A 25,335-nucleotide genomic window follows, 5' to 3' on the forward strand; every position below is an offset into this window, starting at 1 on the left:
ATCTTTCCAGAAGTGACACAATCTAAGGGTGGCCCAAATCTATGATTAAAAATAGTTCATAAACGGTCCAGGATTGTCATTTCTACAATGTAATTAGGGTTAATTATGGCAGTAAGTTCAGTTACTGGAACCACTCCCTAACATTACAGTGTATGTAGTCTATTTCACATTAACACCCAGATCAAAAGCAGTATGCAACCTGTATATGAAATATTTATACATTTAGTGTTGTATATACTTAAATCCATAATAGAATATAAGTAAGGATATTTTGTTTAAAAACAAATCAGTAATTGTACCATAATAGAGCAGTAGTAAGGGTAAGCAAAGGTCAGTACTTTTACCCTTATAACATGATGTGCAGAACATATAATTTCATCTTGTAGTTGGAGCTAAAGGTTCATTAAATAAACACATAAGAGGGGAGCGACTGTGCATCTGGGTGGGTGGAGGGTGGGGTGATAGCGTTTTTTGTCAAACACACAAACAAGGAAGAGTTGTAATCACAAGCATAATGATTGTGAGCCTCATTCCCTCTCTTTGCCATGGAACAAGTAAGCGATTCAGTAACATCCCTGCAATGGGCCTCTTAACAGTGCTAGTTACTGAATTATAAGTACTGAGAGGTGAACAGGGCCTGTGCTCAGAATTCTGCTCTCTCACACCCACAATGTGCAAGGACTCAGTTCCACAGGGAGAGGGCACTTCAGTCTCCAGCCTCTTCAGCGCATAAAGCATTCTTTAATAGACAGGCATTATGAGGTTCACACACACACACACACACACACACACACACAAACACATACACACGCACGCATGCACACACACAAACATATACACATGCACACACACACACACACAAACACACATACACGTAACAACAATAATAATAATGAAGTTACTGTGTTATGCTGTGTCTAATTATGAGACTCTAAGACTATGAGATTTTAGGAGCCACTAGTGACAAACCAGGGAACAGGCATTAGGAGAACACACACATGCACACACACACACACACACACACACACACACACACACACACACACACACACAATATAATAATAATAATAATAATAATAATAATAATGTGTTATGTGTTACTGTGTTATGTTGTGTCTAATAATACGTTTTCACTTTCATATTCTGTGAGGTTTTAGGAACCAGTTATGATAAAATGAGGAAGAAAAGCTGGCAATATCGGAAATTAAAAATAGACAGGCTCGGGAAAACTGTACAAACCTCTGAATCTTAAAATAGTTATTTTACTCGGCATTATGCATAATCACTGAGGATGTTTTCAGCAATGAGGAAAAAACCTTTACAGCCATTTAAATTATTTATTTAACAAACCATATACAGTGCTGTGCAAAAGTGTTTGTTTCCTGATTTTTCCTAAAGCTTTGGGACTCCAGCAAACTACAGTGAGAGCCATTATCCTCAAATGATGAAAACATGGAACAGTGGTGAACCTTCACAGGAGTGGCCGGCTGTCCAAAATTACCCCAAGAGTGCAGCGACGACTCATCCAAGATGTCACAAAAGACCCCACAACAACATAGAACTGCAGGCCGCACTTGCCTTAGTTAAGGTCAGTGTTCATGACTCCACCATAAGAAAAAGACCAGCAAAAATGGCCTGCATGGCAGAGTTCCAAGATGAAAACCGCTGCTGAGCAAAACGAACATAAAGGCTCGTCTCAGATTTGCCAGAAAACATCTTGATGATCCCCAAGGCTTTTTGGAAAATACTCTGTGGACGGAAGAGACAAAAGTTGAACTTTTTGGAAGTTGTGTGTCCTATTACATCTGGTGTAAAAGTAACACTGCATAGAACAGTAAAATATGGTGGTGGTAGTGTGATGGTCTGGGTCTGTTTTGCTGCTTCGGGACAAATGGAACCATGAATTCTGCTGTCTACCAAAAAATCTGAAGGACAATGTGTGGCCATCTGTTCATGAATTCAAGCTGAAGCAAACTTGGGTTCTGCAGCAGGACAACGATCCAAAACACACCGGCAAGTCCACCTCTGAATGGCTGAAGAAAAACAAAATGAAGACTTTGGAGTGGCCTCGTAAATGTCCTGACCTGAATCTTCATTCTCAAAACCCTCCAATGTGGCTGAATTACAACATTTCTGCATAGATGAGTGGACCAAAATTCCTCCACAGCGCTGTAACAGACTCATTGCAAGTTATTGCAAATGCTTTTTTGCAGTTCTTGCTGCTAAGGGCGGCCCTAACAGTTATTAGATTTAGGGATCTAAAAACACTTTTTCACACAGGGTCATGTTGGTTTGGATTTTGTTTTCCCTTAATAATAAATTATTATTACTAATAAATATTAGTCTTTGACTAATATTTAAATTTGTTGATGATCTGAAACATTAAGGTGTGACAAACCTGCAAAAGAATTTAAAATCAGGAAGGCTCAAACACTTTTTCACACCAATGTAAGTGTGAAAGATATTTATTCCATGATATTGAAACACTTTCAGTTACATTTAATGTTGTCTTGTCCACAAGACAAGTTTCTAATTCATTATATGTAACAGCTGGTGTCGGTGCACTATTTTCACACCATTGTATAGTCTATTATTTTTACTATAGGGTTAATGTTAGCATATGCTGAATTGTTCTATTGCTATTGGACCACAGCAATTTGCCAAAACATAACATTTTTCATACTTAGAGAAAGAAACATCTTTATATCACTTCATAGTTTTATTTAATGTTGTTGGACCATACATCCATAAATCAATAGGACATACAGTCAGGGGGGAAAGAAATACACCCCTACTTAGTTCTTATCAGGGCCTAATTAACACTTGTGTGGTCTTCATATCTATAAACAAACAATCTCATAAACAACAAAAAACTAATAAAACCCAAAAGGATTTGGTATATTATTATTAACCATGTATTATTATTATTATTATTATTATTATTATTATTATTATTATTATTATTATATAATTTTTTTATTTATTTTGTCAAAACACAGAGAGATGGATGTATGCTCTTTTCCCGTGACTATACATAAACATTTTATAAAGTGAACAGAATCTTGACACAAAATGACACTGTTTTTAACCCATCTACAGCACATATTTATATATTATGTAAATACCACTGGAAGACTACCACCATCAGTAGAAGTAAATGGTTTCATTTATCTTTATTAACAGGGGTCCCAGATCGTGTCAGAGGTAGACTGGGCATGTGGAAATACACTGTTGATGGGATGCCTGTCCATCATCATGCTCACACACATTCACCCACTCATTCACACCCAGCTGAAATTTAGTGTAGCTAATGCTGTAAACCAGTGTTAGAGAACCCAGATGAAACTCACATGCACACGAAGACAACATTAGATTGTATATTTAATGAGGAAGCGAATATAATGGATGTGCTAATGTTGGTCATTTTCAGAAATCAACCTAAAAAGCAGTTTCCTTTTTTCTTGTATGTACCTCCTATTTGATTTGTAAATATCAAGACAATATTCATATGTAGCAGAAGATTCAATACGACCATGTTTTTTCTGTCATTATGGAAAAAAATTTGCAGTTGGAATTTTCATTTCCTTTATAATAAAAGAAGTTGTTGTTGCTCTCTAACCGCATCACCAGTCATGCTACCTTCAGCTTACTGCTGATATCTTAGCACACATGTCCATTATCACTTAACCCCTTAGACTTTCCACACTGTAGCCTTCAACATTTCAGAACAATAAACCACCTGTTTACAAGATCAGAGGAAAAACTGTTCTGCCTAATCGCCATGGGTGCAAAAAACAAAACGGCTTGCTGACATTTCAGTCATTGCAGCACAGCTGCATTCCACCCACATGTTGCAGAAATATGTCTGGTGCTGCAAAAATGCTCCCACACTCAGGATGGAGTTTTTACCGAAAATTACAACCACATTAATGAGATTAAGAAAGAAGACAGCAGACAGCAAAGAGAAAGATAAGAAATCAAATGTGGGTTTTGATTTCTTGAAGGCTGTTTATCTGAAAGGCTGCAACTTTCCTGACATGTTACTCCTACAGTCACTCATTCAGGCTGGCAGAATTAAGCAAAAAACTACATGGAAACAAGCATAAATGTTGGCACAACACCCTTGTCTATACCTTTCTAAATATAAACCCGTGCCTTGAGTGTTTCATCAATTTTCTCCCAGCTGAGTGATTCATGTGAACAAACAGGTATTCATATAAACCAATCACAGCTGACTGTGGCTGAATGCAATGACATCATCTGTTACTAAATGTCAAAGCAGGTCTGCTGGTTGCTTAGATGTAGAGTGAGATGGAAGATGTAGTAAACGACTGGAAATTTACTACTCCTAAATGTCTTAAGTCAAATACATAGACATCACATTAAGATAGAGAAAAATATAATTACTGACATAAGCACAGAATAACCTCAATTAATGCATAAACCAAGTTGGACAGTAATTAACTGAATAAATGTATTTATTGCATATGAATGGAGCTGGTCTGCAGACATAAAGCATTTAAGTGATATAAATTAAAAAAGTTACATCTTTTATCTTAAGCCCTTAAAAATTCTAATAGGAAATCATACAAAGAAGCCCTTACAGCTCATAAACTGCACCGCATTGTGATACATGTCCACATTGCTCAGCTTTTTCACTTTGTCTGTACATCCATCATTTTTGGTCGGTCATATCTGGGCCTCAACTTCTCTATTTGCCCTACGGCAGGACTGCTTACTAATATTCCTTCATTATCAGTAGCCAGCCATCTCAAACCCTTTATTATAACATATCACTCATTGCTAAAAAAGATTATACTACTAAATTGGAAGTGACAGCAACAGCAACACTCAAAGACAGTAGAATGACTTCCTCCAAGATTTTGCAGTATAGAAACAATAGACACTGCACTATCCCATAAGGCAACAGGACTGGCATGGAAAAGCTGAGGTATTAAACATTGTTCCTTTTGGTTAAACCATGTATGTTAAACAAACCCTGAGTGTATTATTGAAGGTTTAAACAAAAAACAACAGTTGTGGTTTTTATGATGTCGTAGGTCACATGACACAGCCAGCATAACGGATGGATGTTATCCAGACCAGTGAGCACTGTATCAATGGCAGAGCAGTTGGTACTGAATTAAATGATTTCTTTTTTTATCAAATGTTTTATTAAATCTGTATTTCTGATACTTTTATTTAAGTCTCAATTGTTCAAATATGTAATATACCTCTTACAAGTTTAAAACAAATAAAAAATATGATTAATTATAATATATTATAATTCATGTAACATATATATTTTATCTATGTATTATTAATATAATTATTTGATTCTCTATGATCTATAATGTCTATAATTCATTTATAAAACATTTCTATTTAAATACATTTGTCAGTTTCCAAGCTCTGTACATTTTGTAGTGTTTACAACCAGAATCAGAAAGATTCATGCAAAATGGCCCATTATATTAAAGTGTAGTATTATAGTGTAATAATTTGTTCTGGTGCAAATGCTTACATGCATGATTTAAAAAAATGGAAAGAAATGGCACAAAGCAACACTGGTCAGAGGAGGCAGACAGGGTAACGAGATCATTAAACAGAGATCAAAGAAGCAACGATTTTCATCTTTATCCGAGACATTTATGTGCATTTGTTGGACATTCTGATCAAATACACGCTGTAAAGGAAGTTATTGGATGTAGGAATGTAAGAAGCTATGACCATGCACCTCATCTGTTTACTGGATTTTGAGGTCTGAAAGGTTGTTTCTTAGTCTGTACTGATGTTTTTTGGCCCTCCAAAGCATGTGGTTTACGCCGAGTCTGCTCAAGATTGCCTAACTGATTCTCCAGCATTCCTGAAAGAAGGACAAACACAATCAATTTTCCAAATATAATAATAAAATATACTCTCACTGGCCACTTCATTAAAAACACATGCACATCTTGGGGGCAGTGGTGGCTCAACTGGTCAAGGCTCTGGGTTGTTGATCGGAGGATCGGGGTTCAAGGCCCAGCACAGCCAATATGCCACTGCTGTGCCCTTGAGCAAGGCCCTCAACCCTCCCTGCTCAAGGGGCGCTGTATCATAGCTGCCCCTGCACTCTGAGCCCAACCTCCTCAGTTGGGGTATGTGAAGAAAAGAATTCCACTGTGCTGTAATGTATATGTGGCGATAATAAAGGCTTCTATGCCCCCTGTTCTTCTATGCCCCCGTTCTATCTGCTCATTCACGTAATGATCCAGTCTGGCAATGTGGCTCATTTCATTTCATTTTAGAAATTGCTGATCTACTGTGATCTTCATGTACAATAGTCTCTAGAGTTTATATAGAATAATGCATAAAAAATATCCAGTGAGAAGCAGTTTGGTGTGTGGAAACACACTGTTGATATGATAGGTAAAAGGAGAACGGATAGATTGGGTCAAGCTGTAAGGAAAGCTACTCTCACTGTCACTGTAGTGAGCTGAAAAGCATCTCAGATTGCATATCATACCAAACCTTGAGATGGAAGGACTACAATGGCAGAGAGCACATCAGATTTCTTCCAAGAGTCACAAATCTGAGAATCACAATTTCTGCTCTGACAGGCGGAGGTTAAGATCAGAATTTGGTATGAATTGATGGAGAAACTCTGCTTTATGTTTTCATTTGAGGATGCTGGTGGTGAGGTTCATACATTAAACGGCACACATTGGGCCCCTTTAATTACCAATCGTTTTAATGCTGCAGGCGATATATCACTGCTTACCAGCCTCACTTTATGTTAACAATAAACCATTGTGTAATAGCTTCATCCAGACTGATTATGTACTGTCACAAACAAGCTCTATGTATGTGGCAATGAGTTCAGTGTACTTGAATGGCCTCCACAGTCACCACTGGTATGCTATTCATAGCATGAACAAGCAGCTGAAAAAATCCACAGCACTTATTCCATGCAATCCTGTCAACATGGACCAGAATGGACCTATACCTTGTGGAATCTACAGCACAAAGATGTACTCAGAGCAAAAGGGGTTCCTACCGACTATTAGTATGTGTTTATAGTAAAGTCGCCTGTGAGGATAAATTACTTTATTACCTTGTAGAGCCACGTCAGGATTTGCCACATGTGGAGTGATGGAGATATATGCTCCAGCAGAACTCTCTGAAGTAACGAAAAGAAAATGCAAAATTAGTTTTTTCTTTTTTTCTTTATATCAAGCAAAGTATACTTCTTTATTTATTTATTTTTATGATGACTTTTCTCTCTCATTGAGAACAAAGTCATCAGAAAAAAAGAACTCACGTCTGATGGTGCATAATATATATGCTTTGCGAGGGGATAATATTTGACTCGCATAATCCTGGAGGTGTCTGAACATGAAGAGCAGTGCTCCTGTTTCATCACAGAGATCCACTAACTCTAAAATATACACACACACATATACACACACACACACACATATTCACACACTAAAAAGATACTAGAAAATATTTTAGGCATTAATACACAGCCAGTGACTCTTTGCATCTTCTATTAGGCAGAATGTGGAAAAACAAATAACATTAAAGACATGAGCACTGCATTAATGCTGGGTGTGCCACAGGAGTAAGCAGACACCAGCCAGTATGACTTAAGAGCGAGCCTGAAATATTTACATCAAGGTCGGCTGTGAAGATCAGACTCATTACACATTTCTTCCTTTCAAGAGCATTTAATATAACCAAGAATGATTTATGGACAGGCATGTGTGGGGGAAATGTAGTTATCACATGATATCCCTGTAATTGTTGTTCTTTTCATTTTTCTTTGAATAATCCTGCTAGGGTTCCTATTGAAATTGCAGTATGTGTATAAGATTATCTCTTATACCAATAACCACTTGCAGAAGTTATTGTTATGTAACAAGAAGATGTACAAAGAAGTACCTATGTCCTTTCTGTGTAATTATGAATATTCATTATTTTGTAATCTAGGAGGAACCGGTTTATTGTTTACACTTCCTCTCAATGACAACTCACTCCTGCTGTATTTCTGGTGTGTGTTCACAATTCAGAGAAAAAGAGGAAAAATAGAGGAAATTCTCTAAACAGCGAGTTTTGATGGTGTATACCTGACTCATTTATTCCTAGCTTGGATCTCAAGTGCTGTAGCAGGCAAATGATAGAGCAGTCAGTGTTGACCAAGAACCGCTCATCCTCTAAACACAGATATTCTAATCAATGCACTGTACTACAATCAACCAAATAAAAAAAGCATAATTCACCTTTTTATCATTGATTAGTACATTTAAACTGAGACATAGAAGATCATAGATGACTTACCCCGATGTTTTATGTAAACAAATGTCATGGTAATAATGCAGTAGAAAGCTGGGACCCAATGCCTGCAGGTCAGTTTGTCTTTGTTGTGGACTGTAACAGTGACACTGTAGGGCACAATGATGTCATTTAGTACATGTGTCCTGGCAAAGCTACATTTAAAGGGGCCTGTGTTGTTATTATTTTTATTAGATGATTTGTATTTTAGATAATTGTATAAAGTGTTTTTGTTCTGTCTCTCCATCCACAATGTTTCATTTGAAATGCTGGTTGCACCACCCACAGATAAATGTTATTACCATGGCAACCAGTAGTACAGCAACCTATAGTGATAAAATCACAGTATGTGTAAACATAGCATTACAGTTCTGTCCTTTTGTGTCATTTGTATTTCTTTCCATTTATCGTCTATCTACATTTAACTTTGTCTTCAGCCTTTTGAGAAAGGAAAGTACGATATTCATAATTCTGCGTCACTAAAGCTGGCAGAAAAAACTCTGAACTATCATGTTTTAATAATAATAATAATAATAATAATAATAATAATAATAATAATAATAATAGTAATAATAATAATAATAATACATGCTGTCTGGGCTAGAAATATTCAGCCTCAGCACAGATTTTCATACCATTCTGTGTCTTTCTCTTACCAATGATACCTGCTTCCACAAAAATGCAAGACATTTTTAGCAAGAAGCCAAATCCAAGACCTTTCGCTGATGTCTTTTTTTTATGGTTGTTAAGAAATACAACTCGGCAAAGAATTACAAATGATAGAGAATATGTCTCTGCATGAACAGTGTCGATAAATACTTACATAGAGACAGTAAAAAACACTGGAAACGGATCGACACGTGTTCACTAATAAGAACAACGTTAACAATCTCAGAGATCTATTCTCCGAATCAAAGCGTGCAGTGAATGCAAATGACATCATGGTAACCATAGCAACCGGATTCCCTGTATCTCTGCCTGGTGATGATGTTATTTCCTCAAGCAAGACAATCACATCCGAGACAGGTCTTAGATATATTCTGAGATCTATTCTGCCCTTGTTTTGTCTCATGAGTCTCACATCATTATGAGGGGATCGACAGTAAAAAGCCCAGCAGTTCATCTGATACTCTTAACATGGGCTTCATTCAGCAGAATATCTCCAGCTTGTGGTTGTAAAGGAGACACAAAAAATAAACGACTAAAAACATAACATGTTCGTTTCGCCTAAAATGTGATCTGTTATTTAAGTTCATGTCACAATAGGAAATAAGCTTTTGACTTTTTTAAACAGGCTTAATAGTTTTGTTAAAAAATATTTTCAGTCAAAATATTTGAGAAGGAAGTCATTTTAACGAACTGTTTTAATAAATACATTTATTCCACGTTCATCATCAATATTCCTAATCTTCCTGAACGACGTAAATGCGTATAAACGTCATCACGTCGACGTCAACGGCGCGAAAATGTAGATTGTTCGGGAGAGCAAACCATCGCACCTGCAATGTGGAAAACTCTGGGCATTTCTTGTGAGTAAGTGTTTAACAAAAGTAAATGAAATACTAACCTTAACAGGGCTACCAAGTTTTGAAGACAGGCAAGCGTGACATCTCCAACCAAAGTGTTTGTTTAATTTCCATTTATAAATTGTGTGTGTGTGTGTGTGTGTGTGTGTGTGTGTGTGTGTGTGTGTGTGTGTGTGAGAGAGAGAGAGAGAGAGAGAGAGATATTATAACTGGTGGTGTTTATTGTGTTTGTTGCCTTTTTGGACTCCTTTATTATTTGTAATGTTGCTCCCATTTAAAACAGTTCGGCTCAAGCCCGGACATTTTTAGGGTCATGATTGAGGACAATGTCCCGTCCAGAGACAAGCTGTTTCGTGTTGAGGTTTTGTTCAAACCGACCATCGAAAATACCCTCTCTAATGAATGTTTTTTTTTTCATTGGTTGTTGCGTTAAATCTTACCCAGATAGTGCCATTTTCTGATTGGCTATTGTGTAGCCTCTTTTTTTGATTGGCTGATAAGCAGTTTTGTGCTAGTTACTAAGAAATATTTTAACCGGACTGTTAGCTAGTTACAGATCAACAAAGCTATTGCACGGTATGTTGTCGAAAACATGCAGCCTGTCTCTAGTAACGCGTTACTGCCCAACACTGAGAAGTGTCAGGCTCAACTAAGAACTCCAGGGGAGACGCGCTTGATTCCTGACCGGTTCCATAGAGACGGATACATTTTGGTCATAAAGGGATGGACATGGTCAGCAACAATACTCAGGTAGGCTGTGGCGTTAACACGATGCTCAATTGGTACTAATGAGCCCAAAGTGTGCCAAGAAAATATCGCCCACACCATTACACCACCACCACCAGCCTGAACCGTTGATACAAGGAAGGATGGATCCATGCTTTCATGTTGTTGACGCAAAATTCTGACCCTACCATCCGAATGTCGCAGCAGAAATCGAGACTCATCAGACCAGGCAACATTTTTCCAATCTTCTGTTGTCCAATTTTGGTGAGCCTGTGCGAATTGTAGCCTCAGTTTCCTGTTCTTAGCTGTCAGGAGTGGCACCTGGTGTGGTCTTCTGCTGCTGTAGCCCATCCGCCTCAAGGTTCGACGTGTTGTGCGTTTAGAGATGCTCTTCTGCATACCTCGGTTGTAATGAGTGGTTATTTAAGTTACTGTTGCCTTTCTATCAGCTCGAACCAGTCTGGCCATTCTCCTCTGACCTCTGTTGGTATGATGATCTTTTTCTGAAATGCAGTATTACTTTTATGCCAGATGTAATAGGACACACACCTTCCAAAAAGCTCAACTTTTGTCTCTTCAGTCCACAGAGTATTTTCCCAAAAGTCTTGGGGATCATCAAGATGTTTTCTGGCAAATCTGAGACGAGCCTTTGTTCTTTTTGCTCAGCAGCGGTTTTCGTCTTGGAACTCTGCCATGCAGGCCAAATTCATGTTAGTGTTGGATGTCTATTCTCCAAAACTGCTGTCATTGTGCCAGGAAGGGTGCTGCATGAGAACAACATCGAGCACAAATGAGCATTCTACTTCAAATATGAAATTTTTTATCTCCAACCTATTCTTAAATATAATTACACTGGTCTCCTTCATTCTTAATACATTACATTGCCTTCTTAATAATTTTTCTTCTTGTCCTCACACTTTTAGGAGCCCTATCCATATATTGTTCTGCATTACATCCCACATTTTCCATGTTTTGGTTAAAGCATCCAATTTGCATCCCTCCACAGCATTCTATACTGTCAATGTTTAATTTCTGTTTACTCACTTAAAATGGCTTTGCCATAAATATTGATGCAGTAAAGCAGAAACCTTGAATGTGTGCAGTAACACATTTTATTAGTGGAAAGTCTTTTTGCTCTGCAGAGTGGAATCTCCATTCAGCAAACACAAGAGATGGTCATCCGATGTCTCATTGACCATTTGGGTGAAGATGCATGTGTCTTGTTTAGAGACTTTAAAGTTAGTAATATGTAGTTTTGATTATTTGAGTGTTACTTTAATGTTTTAACTAATGTAATCTCCTTGAGACAAGAGCATAAACTATGAAAACCATAGTGAGTAAGTGGTGAGGGATTCATCCTGCATTTCTGTTTTGTAACATGCAACCTGAAAATAACCCTTACAATCTGTCTACAGGATGCTGCTTATGTTCCTGTTGATCTACAAACTAAGTTGGCAGAGGAGGTGATGAATATTTATCTGCTGTGGAAGCAAGATTGGTCAAGTGATGGACCTACTGATGTTGGTAGAGCTATATTTTTTGCTGTTGTACCTTAAGTGGCTCTGTTTTTAATGTATTTTAGCCTTATGCAGAGATTTCCTATAGCCTACATTTTCACATCTAGAGTAAATCTAGAAGAAGTGCTCAAATGTCCATCCAATTTGAAGTTTCCATCAATGGCAAAAAGCATCTGTTCACTCGACTAATTTTTATTGTAACATTTCACATGTTTGAGGGGTTACTTATTTAATATTCACTCTGGCTCAGTGCTTTAATAACAGTGTATGGGACATTTTCACATACTGCAATGTCAGCCAACCAAGTTGAAAATTGGAGCTAATTTTATGTAGTCAGTTGTTAAAATTTTGCTATTAAAATTAATTAAGCCTAGTGTGGACAGTTGCTTTGAAATTGTTTTATTTCATTTGATATATTCAGTAAACTACTCCATGAGGAAAAAGGTAAATGCTGTTTAAAAAATATGGTATAATAAATATGGTTAAATAATACTCTCCGTTTAAGGTATATCTACATAGATTTTCAATTATACCTACTAATCTTTTGTGGTTTAGACTAAGGGTCACGACTGCATTGACTTAATGATTTAAATTAAGTACACTATATTGTCTGCTATTGCACTAAATGTAGCCATTCAGATGTAGGCAGTGTTGTATAAAGTATTAGAAAGCAATACTTGAGTAAAAGTACAAGTATTGTACTAGAAAAAGACTTTGGTAGAAGTGAAAGTTGCCTTTTAGAATATTACTCAAGTAAAAGTCTTAAAGTATCTAATATATACTGTACTTAAGTATCAAAAGTAATTTTCTGATATTTAATGTACTTAAGTATTTGAAGTAAAAGTAAAAAGTAAAATTTCAGTGATTTTCAGTAGGCACAAGAGCAGGGGCGGTTCTAGGAGTTCATCTTTAGGGGGTTTTAGCCCTCAGTGAGAATTTAAAACAAGAAGAGTTTTATATTATATATTATATGACTACATAGTAAGCCATAAGTTATGGTATTATTTAAAATGGCAAAAGTGGACACCAAAATGTTATGCATGATGTAATGATGTCAGTCTTGAATCAAATCAGTTCATGTAGGTGTGCATTCTCTACAAACAGTGTGTCCAATAAATGCAGTCATTAATAAAAAATATTCACAAGACAAAGACCAAATCAATAAATGTTATTTTTATTTAGTATTGAATGGATTGTTTGCATTAATATTTTGTTTGTGCTATCAACGTTATAGAGAAATGCCTCCAGCTCTGACTGCGTGTGCACGCTGTGCGTGCCTGTGCTTCTCCGTAGAGCGTGCGGAGCTGCGTAATGCAATCTAGGAGCAGTGATTCGCCAAAACTCCCTTATTGCAGTCGCACACATTTCTTCTCATTTTATTTTGTAGTAACGAGTAACGAAGATGCTTAGTGGAAATATAACGGAGTAAAAGTATACATTTTATCTAGGAAATGTAGTGGAGTAAAAGTGAAAGTTAACACATTTACATAGCGAAGTAAAGTACACATACGTGAAATTTCTACTTAAGTACAGTAACGAAGTATTTGTACTCCGTTACATTACAACACTGGATGTAGGTGAATTCTTTTACTTACATTGACTCAATTTATTTTGTAAAGTGATAAAAGCGGTTTCAAATGTACTTAATATTTAAGTGTTAAAATGATGATTTAAAAAAAAAATTAGTACAGCTTAAAGTTTGAGTGCAAATAACAAGGATGTCTGAACAGTCTTCAAAGTACTTATATTAGCATACTAATAAAATAAATAAAACTAACCAAACAAACCTATAGTGAACCAGTATCAGGATGTATTTACTGAGAAAGATTTCAAAGCACGTCTCTAAATCACTCTGGAGCAAGATCTTCAAAATGTCGTTAAAACTTAACATGTAGATATAAATACAACAAATTACAATCATGGAAAAGAGAGTAAATAAAATCACAAAGAACTTTTCTCAAATCCTGAAATGAAAGCAGTGTCTTTCTAAGTGTAATAAAAAACTAATCTTTACCACGGTGATGATTTACTGATCAAATCTCTAGCACCACTGAATAAAACTATTCTTCTCATACTTTGCTCAAACGTATTTTGTTAGTACGCCAATGTTATGTAATAAACTGAATTGCCTTCCCACAGACAGATCACAGATCAGTGACATCCTGGGACACGTATCTGTGGAGGTCCCCCACCCACGACCCTTATGGCAGACATCCTTTTCCTTTCACAGACAAACCGCAGTATCTACACTGAAAAAAGCTCACTTTCTACTCATATTCTGCTGTCTGACTTTCTTTCAAAAAGTCCATATACAGTATATACTGATCAAAATTAATATTGTACTTCTCGGTGATTGCTGCTGTTTTAACTTAGTCAACTAGATTCTTCAGGTCTGCAACTTCCTGTAGAAATTCAGATTCCTGGTGGAATTAGTGGTAGAATTTGACTAGTTTTTGTTTTTGGTCATGCTTATTATGTTAAAGAGTACTAAGTTAAGGCTGATTTTTTTTTTTTTAAATTCATATCCAGATTTCTGTGTAAAGAAGAGCGTAGCATAATAAATAACCTCCTTGGCCAATTTAAAGGAGAGCTAACTTCTCTAAAGCTAAATAATTACTTGGTCTAATCTCAAGTTTCTGTTAAAATGTATATCACTAATCAGTTATAGTTTTATTTAAAAAGGTCTAATATTTAGTTGCTTTAGTTTAGGAACAATGCTGTGAATTTGGCATTTATTCTTATGACCAGAGCAAATCTTTTGAGACTTTTTTTTATTATGTTTAGCTCAGGGAACAAACACATTATCTCTATATTGGAGGAAACTGAGTGATATGTTAAGGCAGCCAGCAGGTTGCCCAGACCCAGATTTTCACCCTCTGCCTGTTTAAAAACTATAAACTGTTACAAGAAACGAAAGCAGCAGCTTCCTGATTTGCATGTTAATCTACCCTTCCTAAAAGGTGAGATTTGACCTCTAAATATAAATAAAGCCTCATGGTTGTCAAGCACCACTCAAATATCCAAGTGAAAAGTAATCCAGTTATTTGTTCAAAAATCAAATACATTTTAAACCCTAACATCTGATAAAAAAAAAAAACAAAAAAAAAAAACAAGACTTTTAAAAACCTGCTACTAACAGAAGTAAAGGTCTTTTACAAGGGCAATCCACTCTGGCTGAGGTTGTGTTTCACCATCAGAAGTTTGCTGAACAGAAAAGGACTGCCAAAATAAACAGAGATGATCTTGAAGTAGCAACAATTAGGTTTATTTATAAGGATTGGGTGAACTAATGTTCAGTGTCAAAAAATATGAAATACGATCTATGATCTGTTTCAGTTGTAATTGTCTTTTGAATAAAAAGAAAATCAGCCAAATGAAGTAAAGGTAAATGTAAATCTTTCACTTGCCTTGTACTCATTAACAGTACTAAACAATACAGAATAGTTTTAAGAGACAGGCTGCTTCATAGGACCAGCCTCAGCTTTCGTCTCTGAAGTGGAACTCGGGTCACATACAACACAAGGAGACTCAGTGTAATCGGACTCAAAAGCATCCTTCAGCTCTTTGGAGATATAAACCCAACTCTGAGGAGGAAGATTCATAAAAGGTGTGAGGGATTATTTAGTCAAATGGTTAAAGTGTTATTAAGAAACAATAAAGATTCGATATGTCGTTACCTCAACATTGCCTTTATGTTTCTTGAATAAATCCTGCAGGCTCTTGCTCGGGTCAGGGGCCACAGGAATGAAAACTACTTTAATCCTTCAAGTAACAAGGGTAAGTCTTAAAAAAAACACACAGACAAAGCACTAGTAATTATATGTATAAATCTGTGTATCTGCCTTACCGTTCACTAAAATACAACAGTGTACAAAGGCTGATGAGGACAAAGAGTCCCAGAACAATACCCAGCGCATGCCAGTACACTGGAGTCTGTACTGTAGTCTTTACATCTACAAAATATACAGGCAAGGAAGAAAGTGTGTGAACAGGATGAAGGTGAAAAATGACATTGCGGATGTAGTGAATATGTAGTGAATATGTAGTGAATCCACACTTCAGTACCTTTGTTGTCTTTCCACTGTACTGGATCACTCCAATCACTCCAAAAATGAGAATCACCACACATTTCTGACATGCTGCTTCTTACTTGGAAAGTGTACACGACTCCACTGGAGAGAGGAGACACGCAGTCTGAAGAGGAACTCTGTATGGGACAGATAGATAGATATTACATCAGATTATCCAGCTGATAGAAGAGACCTGTTTAATGTGAAAACTGTAATTAATGCAATGATGATATAGGAGGCATAAAAAATGGCAAACAGATGCACGCTAAAAAGAAGAACATCAATACATCCAACATCCATAGTCTCAGGGAGCCTGGGGCCTATAACAGGGGACATAAGGCACAAGACAGGGCACCCCCAACACACACACACACACAAACACAGAGAGAGAGAGAGAGCATGCAGGAACTGAACCCCCACCCACAAGGTGCGAAGCAAACATTGCACCACCAAGTGACCCTACCGACCCCCCCATGCAATATACAATCAAACCCTTGAAAATTGTGCTGCACAAACTGCACACTAACAGTAACATCATGGATAAAGTAGTTCAAATTACAATAACAATACTGATCCATTTTCATTATAAATAAACATTTTCAGCACAGATATTCAGGTTCACAAACCAGAATTGTGTCCAAGAGTGCAGCAGTGATTGCTCAGGTCAGTGAACTTCCTGCAGCAAATGTGCCCTGTTACAATAACACTACAGGGACAGATCTGACATCTATGAACTATATCAGGCTGCTCACCTTCCATGGGCCGGAGGCTTTCTGATAGCGTACCATATATTTCATGCAATTCTGCTTGACATTAGTAGTGCTTGTCCAGTGCATGCAGACCTCTCCATCTCTACCACTCGAGTTCACAGTGAGGTTATAGGGAGGGTTGAGCTTCACTGGAAATACAAACAGCACAGAATCCATAAGCAACTTCTGCAGTGTTAAATCCATAGTTACGTTTTTGCTGTAATTCAAAGCTGTCACTGATGTACCAGATGAGATTTAGAGCTTGTGCTCAAGTCCTTATGCCTCTACTTAAGTCATTAAAATCTGCAGAACCCCTTAGTAGCAAACAATGCACAAAACGTAACTATGAACATAATCTAAGTGTTCAGAAAGTGGGCTCATTATTTCACTAAATTGTGTTATGACTATTAATTGAGGCCATATATAGCTTTTTCCGTCAAACCTTTCACTCACAGAAAACATCTTTATTAAATTTGTCAATACTTTTATTTTGCGATTCCTTACAAAGTCTGGATTAAACCTGTGACCAGTTACGTAACCTGTAATTATTAGAGCACAGTAAAATATATAACTCTGATCATGTTAGGCTGTGATTTCCACCACTGTAACAAAATAAAAAATTAGCTTGCACAGCTGAAGGATTGTGCTTCATGGGCTCTTGGAATGAAACTTGGAGAGTTTCAAATCAGTGGATTCTTTTCCAATAAAATAAATGTTTTAGCATGTTTGTAATTTGTTGGTATTAACTTGTACTAATTTTAGCTAAAAAAATCCCTTGAAATTCAGATCAACCCTTATTCAAATCTTTCCTTATGCACATGCAACAAATGGAATGCTCTTACCTCTTTGTTTTAGATCGATGTATTTTTTACAAACTGACTGATTTTCTCCAACAGAGAGCTTTGTGTAGAAAGGATCAAACTTCTGGATGGGTTTATCAAGATGGATCCTGCAGCCTACGGTCTGACTGTGCTCCCAGAGGTAATCCGAACACTCCCGAAAGGAATTATGCAAAAATCTGATGAGGAAATATTAGTTAATAAATTGACACCTCCGTACGTGTCAACCATAAATAACATAATAGACCAAGAAAGGTGTAAATGCTGGAGGGGAAACTGGAGGTTTGTATGACCTACCGACTGCTGAAGATGTAGTTTATCTGCTGCGTCTGTAGTTTGGTCCAGGTGCATTCGACATACTCCAGATTGATGATCAAACAGCTAATGTTAAATTTGTAATCTGTACTGATACAATTCACATCTGCACCTGGAATATGAGACATGAGCTTCAGAATACAGTAGCAGCTGCATAGGAAATGTGGAATGTGGCAGATTAGTGGTTAAGTCTACTGTTGTTTTACTGATCAGAAGGTTGTGAGTTTAAATCCTGGGTCCACCAAGCTGCCACTGTTACGCCCTTAAACCTAAGATGTATAAAATGAGATGAAAATCTAATTTGCTCTAGATAAGGGTGTCTATCAAATGCTTTACTTATTCATTTGGTTGAGTCTTTTAGCCAAAATTAAAGTAACCTAGAATATCAGCATCAGGCTGCTCTTGAACCTGGCAATGAAGAGTCAAAAGATTCCATCAATCAGCTGGAAACAAGGTCAAAGTATTTGTTAAAAAAAAACACTAGTCATGAATATTGGAGTAAGCATTTATATTCCACTAGTCATGTGGAAATATAATCCGTTAGATACTTAATACAGCATGCCGACACAGGAAAATAATCAACACTGGGGTTGTGTGATGCTGAAGCAAAGCCTAGTTATTCTTAAAAACAAAAATAACAGCATGTTTTATTGCTTTTATACCAGAGTAGCTTGCTAATGATTACTAGTTTACAGTAAAATGTTGTGGACCGTCACTGAAAAAAGTAGATCTGGATCCATCGCCTACACTTTTAAAAAAAGGTCACGGTTTCTGTTTTTTAGCTTTTCCATGGTACCATAAAGATCAAACTCATCAAAGTCAGAAATCTTTCAGCTAACTCATTGCATTGGAATACAAATATATCTAAGAAAATAGTATATAACATACCTCAGACTATTTTTTAAGGAGTTTAATCAGCACAAAGACTAATGTCACAAGTGACACATGGGGAATCCCCATAAACTTTCCAGACTTTTATTGAATTTATCAAGGAAAATGTTATTATTTATTGTTATTATACTGATATTTTAAATTGTACTAAATTCACAAATAACATTTTATCCAGTACTTGAAACAATTAACATCCATACTTATGTTTGTTGACTGATTGTAATTATTGGAAACCTAAGTAATGGTAAATGTTATTTACTTACTAGATGAGAAGTTAGAGCTAGACCAGCACCCCTGAAATAAGAATAAAAGGCATCCTGGAACAAGAACAGCCGCTGGTAAATAAGTCATAGTAATACTTTTTTAGCGAGAGTTGTGTGTCAGATACCGCTTACAAAACACAGGATGTAGGCTAGGACATGCTTCCGCACTTTAAAACTTCCTCCCATGCTTACTGTCTACGTCATATTGAGGTCATTCATTTAGAGGAAGACACGTGGGTGGAACGATCTTGATAGAAAAATACTTTATTTTTTAGAAAAGAAATTTACATATACATAACATTGTGCAGCTGTTATTGTGCAACAGTGCTACTGAAATCAATTTCTGTCGTAGAAAGTACAACCGATATTCAACTGATTTGTTTGTGATAATCCTTGGCCTGAGATAAACAGACTTTGATAGTCTGCTGTTCTCCAAACACAAAGTTTTGTATGTTTTCTATGTTGTGTAGTTCCATTCAGTACAAAACATCCGGCAATGCTCAAACAAATCCGACTGCTTTGTCCAAAAACTGAGCAAAGTTTTCAGGCTGACCTCGCTGGAATGGCAGCAGTGTGGACAGGTCCATGTTACGCAGAGTCTCTGCGAGAGTGCTACAATGAGAAAGAGAAGAGTGAAAGAAGAGTGATGGTCTAAAAACTAATGACTGCATACAGTACATGCATAAAAAATATATTACGATATTATATTAAAACGTTTCTAGTTTGTAGCAGATCCTGTTTCAGGTCTCCCATGGTTCAGATTTTCAGTTCAGCAAATCCCACAGATGTTTAATCAGATTGAGATTTAGGGACTTAGGAGGCCAAATCAACATATTGAATTATTTGTCATGTTCCTCTAACCATTCCTGAACAATTTTTGCAATGTGGCATTATCCTGCTGAAAGAAGCCACTGGAATTAGGGAATGCTCCAGCAATGTTTAGGTAGGTAGTGCGTGTTGAAGTAACATCCACAGAAATGCCAGGACCCATCAGAACATAGCCCAGAGCATCACACTGCCTCCACCGGCTTGCCTTTTGGTAGGTACTTTGGTAGGTACTTGTGTCAACAGTCCAGGCTGGTGGAGGTGGTGTAATGGTGTAGGGAAGGTTTTTCTGGCACTCTTTGGGCCTGTTAATACCAATTGCTTCGATGTCAGAGCGTTGAGTATTTGAGTAATGCTACTGACCATTTGTATCCCTTTTTGGTCGCAATTTGAATGGATACTTCCAGCATAATATGGCACAATGCTACAAAACAAAAGTTGTCACAAACTGGTTTCATGAACAGGGAACCTGGAATGTCCAAGTCACTGGATCTGAATCCATTAGATCAGCTCTGGGATGTGGTAGAACGGGAGATTCAGAGTAAGAGAAATCTGCAGGACTTGCGAGATGCAGTCCTATCAACGTTGAGCAGAATCGCAAAAAAAAAAATTTCCAACATCTTGTGGAATCCATGCCACAAAGATTTGTTTGTTTTGAGAGTAAAGGGAGACTTTACCCAGTATTAGTATAGTGTTCCTAATAAAGTGCTCAGTGAGTGTTGTAATGTGTATGCTGCTTTTAAGAGTTTGCCTAGCACAGCAGCTCTTACCAGCCTTTTTAATAGATACCTAACATCACTGGTTGATCTTATAGATGTACAGTTCCTTATTCATGCCATAATATGTTAATTGATCTCTCTCTTTTTTGCCATCAGTTTCTGACCAGAGAACAGCTACTCGCTACACTCATACCTAACAAATTGGCCATTAAATATAAATAAAAGAAACTGTATGTAATAAATGGGTAAAAAAGCATATGTGTGTGTAGATTAAATTAAACCACATGACCCAAACCTGCAGGTGCAGTAGAGGAGATGGCCATCGGCCTGCAGTTGCTTGGCCAGCTCCAGCTGATGATTGTCCATTAATTTATCATTAATCACAACAAGAAGAGGCTTTCCCGCTCCTAAAACCTCCAGACAACTTCCAGCTCCTAGAAAGACAAAAGAGGTCTTAGGTCACTTTATTGTTCCTCTCCTCTGCTGCTAAGTCAAAGAAACTATTACAACCAGTAATCTATACTGCTTGGAAGATCATCATAAACCCGTTCACACCCATCATAGACTTGATCACTGCCATGGCAAGGAAAGAGGCCAGAAAACTGCTAAAGACCCCATCAATCCTGGCAACCTTCTGTTTCAGAAGCTACCATCAATCATGTGCAATTGAAGCATATTCTCTTATCACCACAACCACCTCTTCCCATGAGCTCTTAATCTCACCAACCAAGACCAGTGATGTTTTTTCTGGGTTCACCTAGAGATTATTAATATTAATATACTCTGTTACAGTGGTGTGAAAAAGTGTTTGTTCCCTTCCTGATTTTTAATGTTTTTGTACGTTTTTCACACTTTAATGTTTCAGATCATTAAACAAATCTAAATATTAGTCAAAGATAACACAAATAAACGCAACTTGCAGTTTTTAAATGAAGGTTTTTATTATTAAGGTAAAACAAATGGCCCTGTGTGAAAAAGTGTATGCCCCCCTGTTAAAACGTAACATAATTATGGTTTATCACACCTGAGTTCAATTTCTCTAGCCACACCCAGGCCTGATTACTGTCACACCTGTTCACAATCAAGAAATCAGTTAAATAAGACCTGACTGACAAAGTGAAGTAGACCAAAAGATCCTCAAAAGCTACACATCATGCTGAGATCCAAAGAAATTCAGGAACAATTGAGAAAGAAAGTAATTGAGGTCTATCAGTCAGGAAAAGGTTATAAAGCCATTTATAGCCAGTATATAACCAGTTATGATAAAATGAGGAAGAAAAGCTGGCAATATCGGAAATTAAAAATAGACAGGCTCAGGAAAACTGTACAAACCTCTGAATCTTAAAATAGTTATTTTACTCGGCATTATGCATAACCACTGAGGATGTTTTCAGCAATGAGGAAAAAACCTTTACAGCCATTTAAATTATTTATTTAACAAACCATATACAGTGCTGTGCAAAAGTGTTTGTTTCCTGATTTTTCCTAAAGCTTTGGGACTCCAGCAAACTACAGTGAGAGCCATTATCCACAAATGGCAAAAAACATGGAACAGTGCTGAACCTTAGCAGGAGTGGCCGGCTGTCCAAAATTACCCCAAGAGTGCAGCGATGACTCATCCAAGATGTCACAAAAGACCCCACAACATCCAAAGAACTGCAGGCCGCACTTTCCTCGGTTAAGGTCAGTGTTCGTGACCTCAAGCTGAAGCAAACTTGGGTTCTGCAGCAGGACAATGACTCAAAACACACCAGCAAGTCCACCTCTGAATGGCTAAAGGGAAAAACAAAATGAAGACTTTGGAGTGGCCTAGTCAATGTCCTGACCTGAATCCTATTGAGATGCTGTGGCATGACCTTAAAAAGGCGGTTCATGCTCGATAACACTCTAATGTGGCTGAATTCTGCAAAGATAAGTGGACCAAAATTCCTCCACAGTGCTGTAACACTCATTGCAAGTTACTGCAAATGCTTGATTGCAGTTCTTGCTGCTAAGGGCGGCCCTAACAGTTATTAGGTTTAGGGGCAAACACTTTTTTCACACAGGGCCATGTTGGTTTGGATTTTGTTTTCCCTTAATAATAAAAACCTTCATTTTAAAAACTGCATGTTGTGTTTACTTGTAAATATTACTCTTTGACTAATATTTAAATTTGTTTGTTTGATTTGAAACATTAAAGTGTGACAACCATGCAAAAACATAAAAAATCAGAAAGGGGGTTGACACTTTTCACACCACTGTATAATTTAAAGTCAAGAATTAATATAAAGTCAAGAATTGTCCAAAATAAAATTAAAGCACGAATGAACATCTTCAAAGATAAACCATTTACATGTACGGCATTGGGCAGACAGACCCTCTTATCCAGAGTGACTTACAATTATCTCATTTATACAGCTGAGCAATTTCAGGGTTAAGGTTCCTTACTCATGGGGTTCGAACTCACAACCGTCAGATCGATAGTCCAACACCTTAACCACTGAGTTACCACGTCCCCAAACCAGTTAAACTTTGCACTTATAATTTTTCATGTAACTTCTTACCAGCATGACTAATAACTAGATCTGCGCTCTGAATGTTTTCAGCGATTGACTCTTTAAAACAAAAAACCTCAAGCCTCAGTCCAGGACAGCTGTGTGCATCAGGAATATAGGATCCACGGCCAACCTGAAGCACCACGTCCGTGTATCCTCTCTGTATTAACGCCTGGGATTAGACATGAGAAGAGAAATTAAATGTATATAAAGTACAATTTGCACCTTTTGTTTGTCCAGCTAACGTACTGGGCTTTTAAATCCCATGCATGCTCCGTAGCTCAGGCTAACATTATTGCATTTAGCTAGCAGTAGCTAGCCATCTCATTGCTTTTAATTTACTACCTAGTTAAATACTGATATATGTTCAACAGTGACTACCTCTACAGTTTCATCTGAAGTCAGACTGACTATCAAATCGTCAAAGCAAGTTGTTCCAACTGTCACAAAAACGGTTTTCATTGTGCCAAAGATGTGATTGTTTACAGAGCGAGGACGGTCACAGTTACCATAGAAATCATCAGACTGACCAAACATGGCGGCGCCTCGTGACAGTCTTCACAATAGTAGTAGTTTATTATTATTTATTTTTGCGCAAATTGAAGAATTTTAACGTTCACTTATTAACACGATTAGTTAAATGTTTATTCAATCAACATAAAATTACTCTCATGACATAATGGTAACATAAAAAACTGTTAAACTGGGAACCTAAATAAGCAAAATAGTGAACACTGCCATCTAAAGGACTGGAGAATAAAATGTATACAATAAATACATATAAAGTATATATGAAATAAAATGCGTTAATTCTATATTACCAGAGTTTTAAAAACAGTGGATCAAAAAAAAAATAAATAAAAAAGTCTACACGACAATGTAGAAATTAGTAGGTTTTTATTAATAAAAAAAATCATTTGGAAAACTTTCCACCATTAATGTAATATAACAGCCAACAAAATTCAAGTATATAAAGTGTTTTAGGTGAAATGAAAACAAAAAGGAAAAAAGTACAATAACCTGGTATAATCTTGTTCTGACAAATTTATTTCACTCTTCTTTGCAAAATTTAATAAACAGTCTTGTTTATGTGGCAAACACATATTTAAGAATTATGGCAAAAATGTTCTACCTTGGGTTCATCAGACCATAACACATTTTATCTTACATCTTGACAAACTTTCCTGGGCTTGGATGTACTGTTTAAGTCCTACCCTATAGCCCAGACATGCAGAATTTAAGTTCAGTGCATAATCATTGCTTTACAGATTCCCTTGCAGCTCTGCTAATGTTCTGCCCATTGTAATGTCACTGTAGTGCTTCATTCTCTCCACCCGATGAAGGCTTACACAGTGTTCACTGATACATCTCTTTCTTTGGAAATTATTTGTACCCATCTTAAGGTTGAAAAATTTCTTCAACATGTCCATGGCTTCAACAGTCAGATGAGACTTATTTGGGGTTAAACAGATTCACTTCATTGATGACAGGTGATAATGCATTTAAACACGAGTCTGAATGCAGTTGGTTCATTATAAACACAGTCATTCTAGCACAGTCCAATACAAAAGAGTGTGCTAAGTTACAGATTTTTTTCTTCTTTTTCCTCTGAATTTGTTTTTCACCTGAATTCTTTTTCCCTTTTCTTAGAGCACCTGTTAATACTTCATATAACTGTTACTATTCTATTCAGTGTTCATTCCAGTGTTTCTGCACATGCAATATAGAACATACAGTATGTACACTGGTCAACACTGCTTTTGTATAATGTCTTGTGTTGTTTGTTTGCACTGTCTTTGATCTCATACTGTTTGCACCAGGTTGCACAGATGCACTTTATGTGGCTAGGACTAACTTACTAAGTCCTTAGCTCTGTGTTTGTTTTATGTAGCACCACAGTCCTGGAGAAAGGTTGTCTCATTTTGCTGTGTACTGCATCAGCTATATATGGTTGAAATGACAGTAAGAAGCTTGTTGAATTGACTCTTCAGTTTATGCAATGTAACGTTAAGAAATTCATTTTCAAACAATGATTTAGAACTTCCTCT

General features: G+C 36.9%; 3 protein-coding genes across 4 annotated transcripts; all 3 read right to left on the reverse strand.

Moving 5' to 3' along the window:
• Window positions 1-1,556: 1,556 nt before the first annotated feature.
• Window positions 1,557-8,384, reverse strand: c13hxorf65 (chromosome 13 CXorf65 homolog). Its single transcript, XM_060885817.1, has 6 exons — window positions 8,320-8,384; window positions 8,109-8,195; window positions 7,301-7,417; window positions 7,094-7,159; window positions 5,738-5,866; window positions 1,557-1,749 (listed from the first exon to the last, which is right to left on the reverse strand). The coding sequence occupies exons 1-5, from the start codon at window positions 8,345-8,347 to the stop codon at window positions 5,739-5,741; spliced, it is 426 nt and encodes a 141-aa protein (XP_060741800.1). The 5' UTR covers window positions 8,348-8,384; the 3' UTR covers window positions 1,557-1,749; window position 5,738.
• A 6,947-nt stretch (window positions 8,385-15,331) lies between these two features.
• Window positions 15,332-19,348, reverse strand: il2rgb (interleukin 2 receptor, gamma b). Its single transcript, XM_060885454.1, has 8 exons — window positions 19,210-19,348; window positions 18,038-18,167; window positions 17,744-17,919; window positions 16,905-17,050; window positions 16,148-16,289; window positions 15,930-16,035; window positions 15,760-15,844; window positions 15,332-15,666 (listed from the first exon to the last, which is right to left on the reverse strand). Exons 1-8 carry the CDS (start codon window positions 19,295-19,297, stop codon window positions 15,529-15,531), a joined length of 1,011 nt encoding a protein of 336 aa, XP_060741437.1. The 5' UTR covers window positions 19,298-19,348; the 3' UTR covers window positions 15,332-15,528.
• Window positions 19,349-19,457: 109 nt separating this feature from the next.
• On the reverse strand, window positions 19,458-23,828 carry zgc:92907 (uncharacterized protein LOC436733 homolog). 2 transcript variants are annotated; one of them, XM_060885455.1, is made up of 4 exons: window positions 23,669-23,828; window positions 23,297-23,459; window positions 21,049-21,187; window positions 19,458-19,821 (listed from the first exon to the last, which is right to left on the reverse strand). In XM_060885455.1, the coding sequence occupies exons 1-4, from the start codon at window positions 23,822-23,824 to the stop codon at window positions 19,710-19,712; spliced, it is 570 nt and encodes a 189-aa protein (XP_060741438.1). In that variant the 5' UTR covers window positions 23,825-23,828; the 3' UTR covers window positions 19,458-19,709. The 2 variants fall into 2 exon arrangements, with proteins under 2 accessions (XP_060741438.1, XP_060741439.1); XM_060885456.1 differs by lacking the exons at window positions 23,297-23,459; window positions 23,669-23,828 and adding an exon at window positions 23,513-23,661.
• Between the last annotated feature and the right edge of the window lie 1,507 nt (window positions 23,829-25,335).

The sequence above is a fragment of the Tachysurus vachellii genome, chromosome 13, assembly GCF_030014155.1.
Source record: "Tachysurus vachellii isolate PV-2020 chromosome 13, HZAU_Pvac_v1, whole genome shotgun sequence".
Lineage (NCBI taxonomy): Eukaryota > Metazoa > Chordata > Actinopteri > Siluriformes > Bagridae > Tachysurus > Tachysurus vachellii.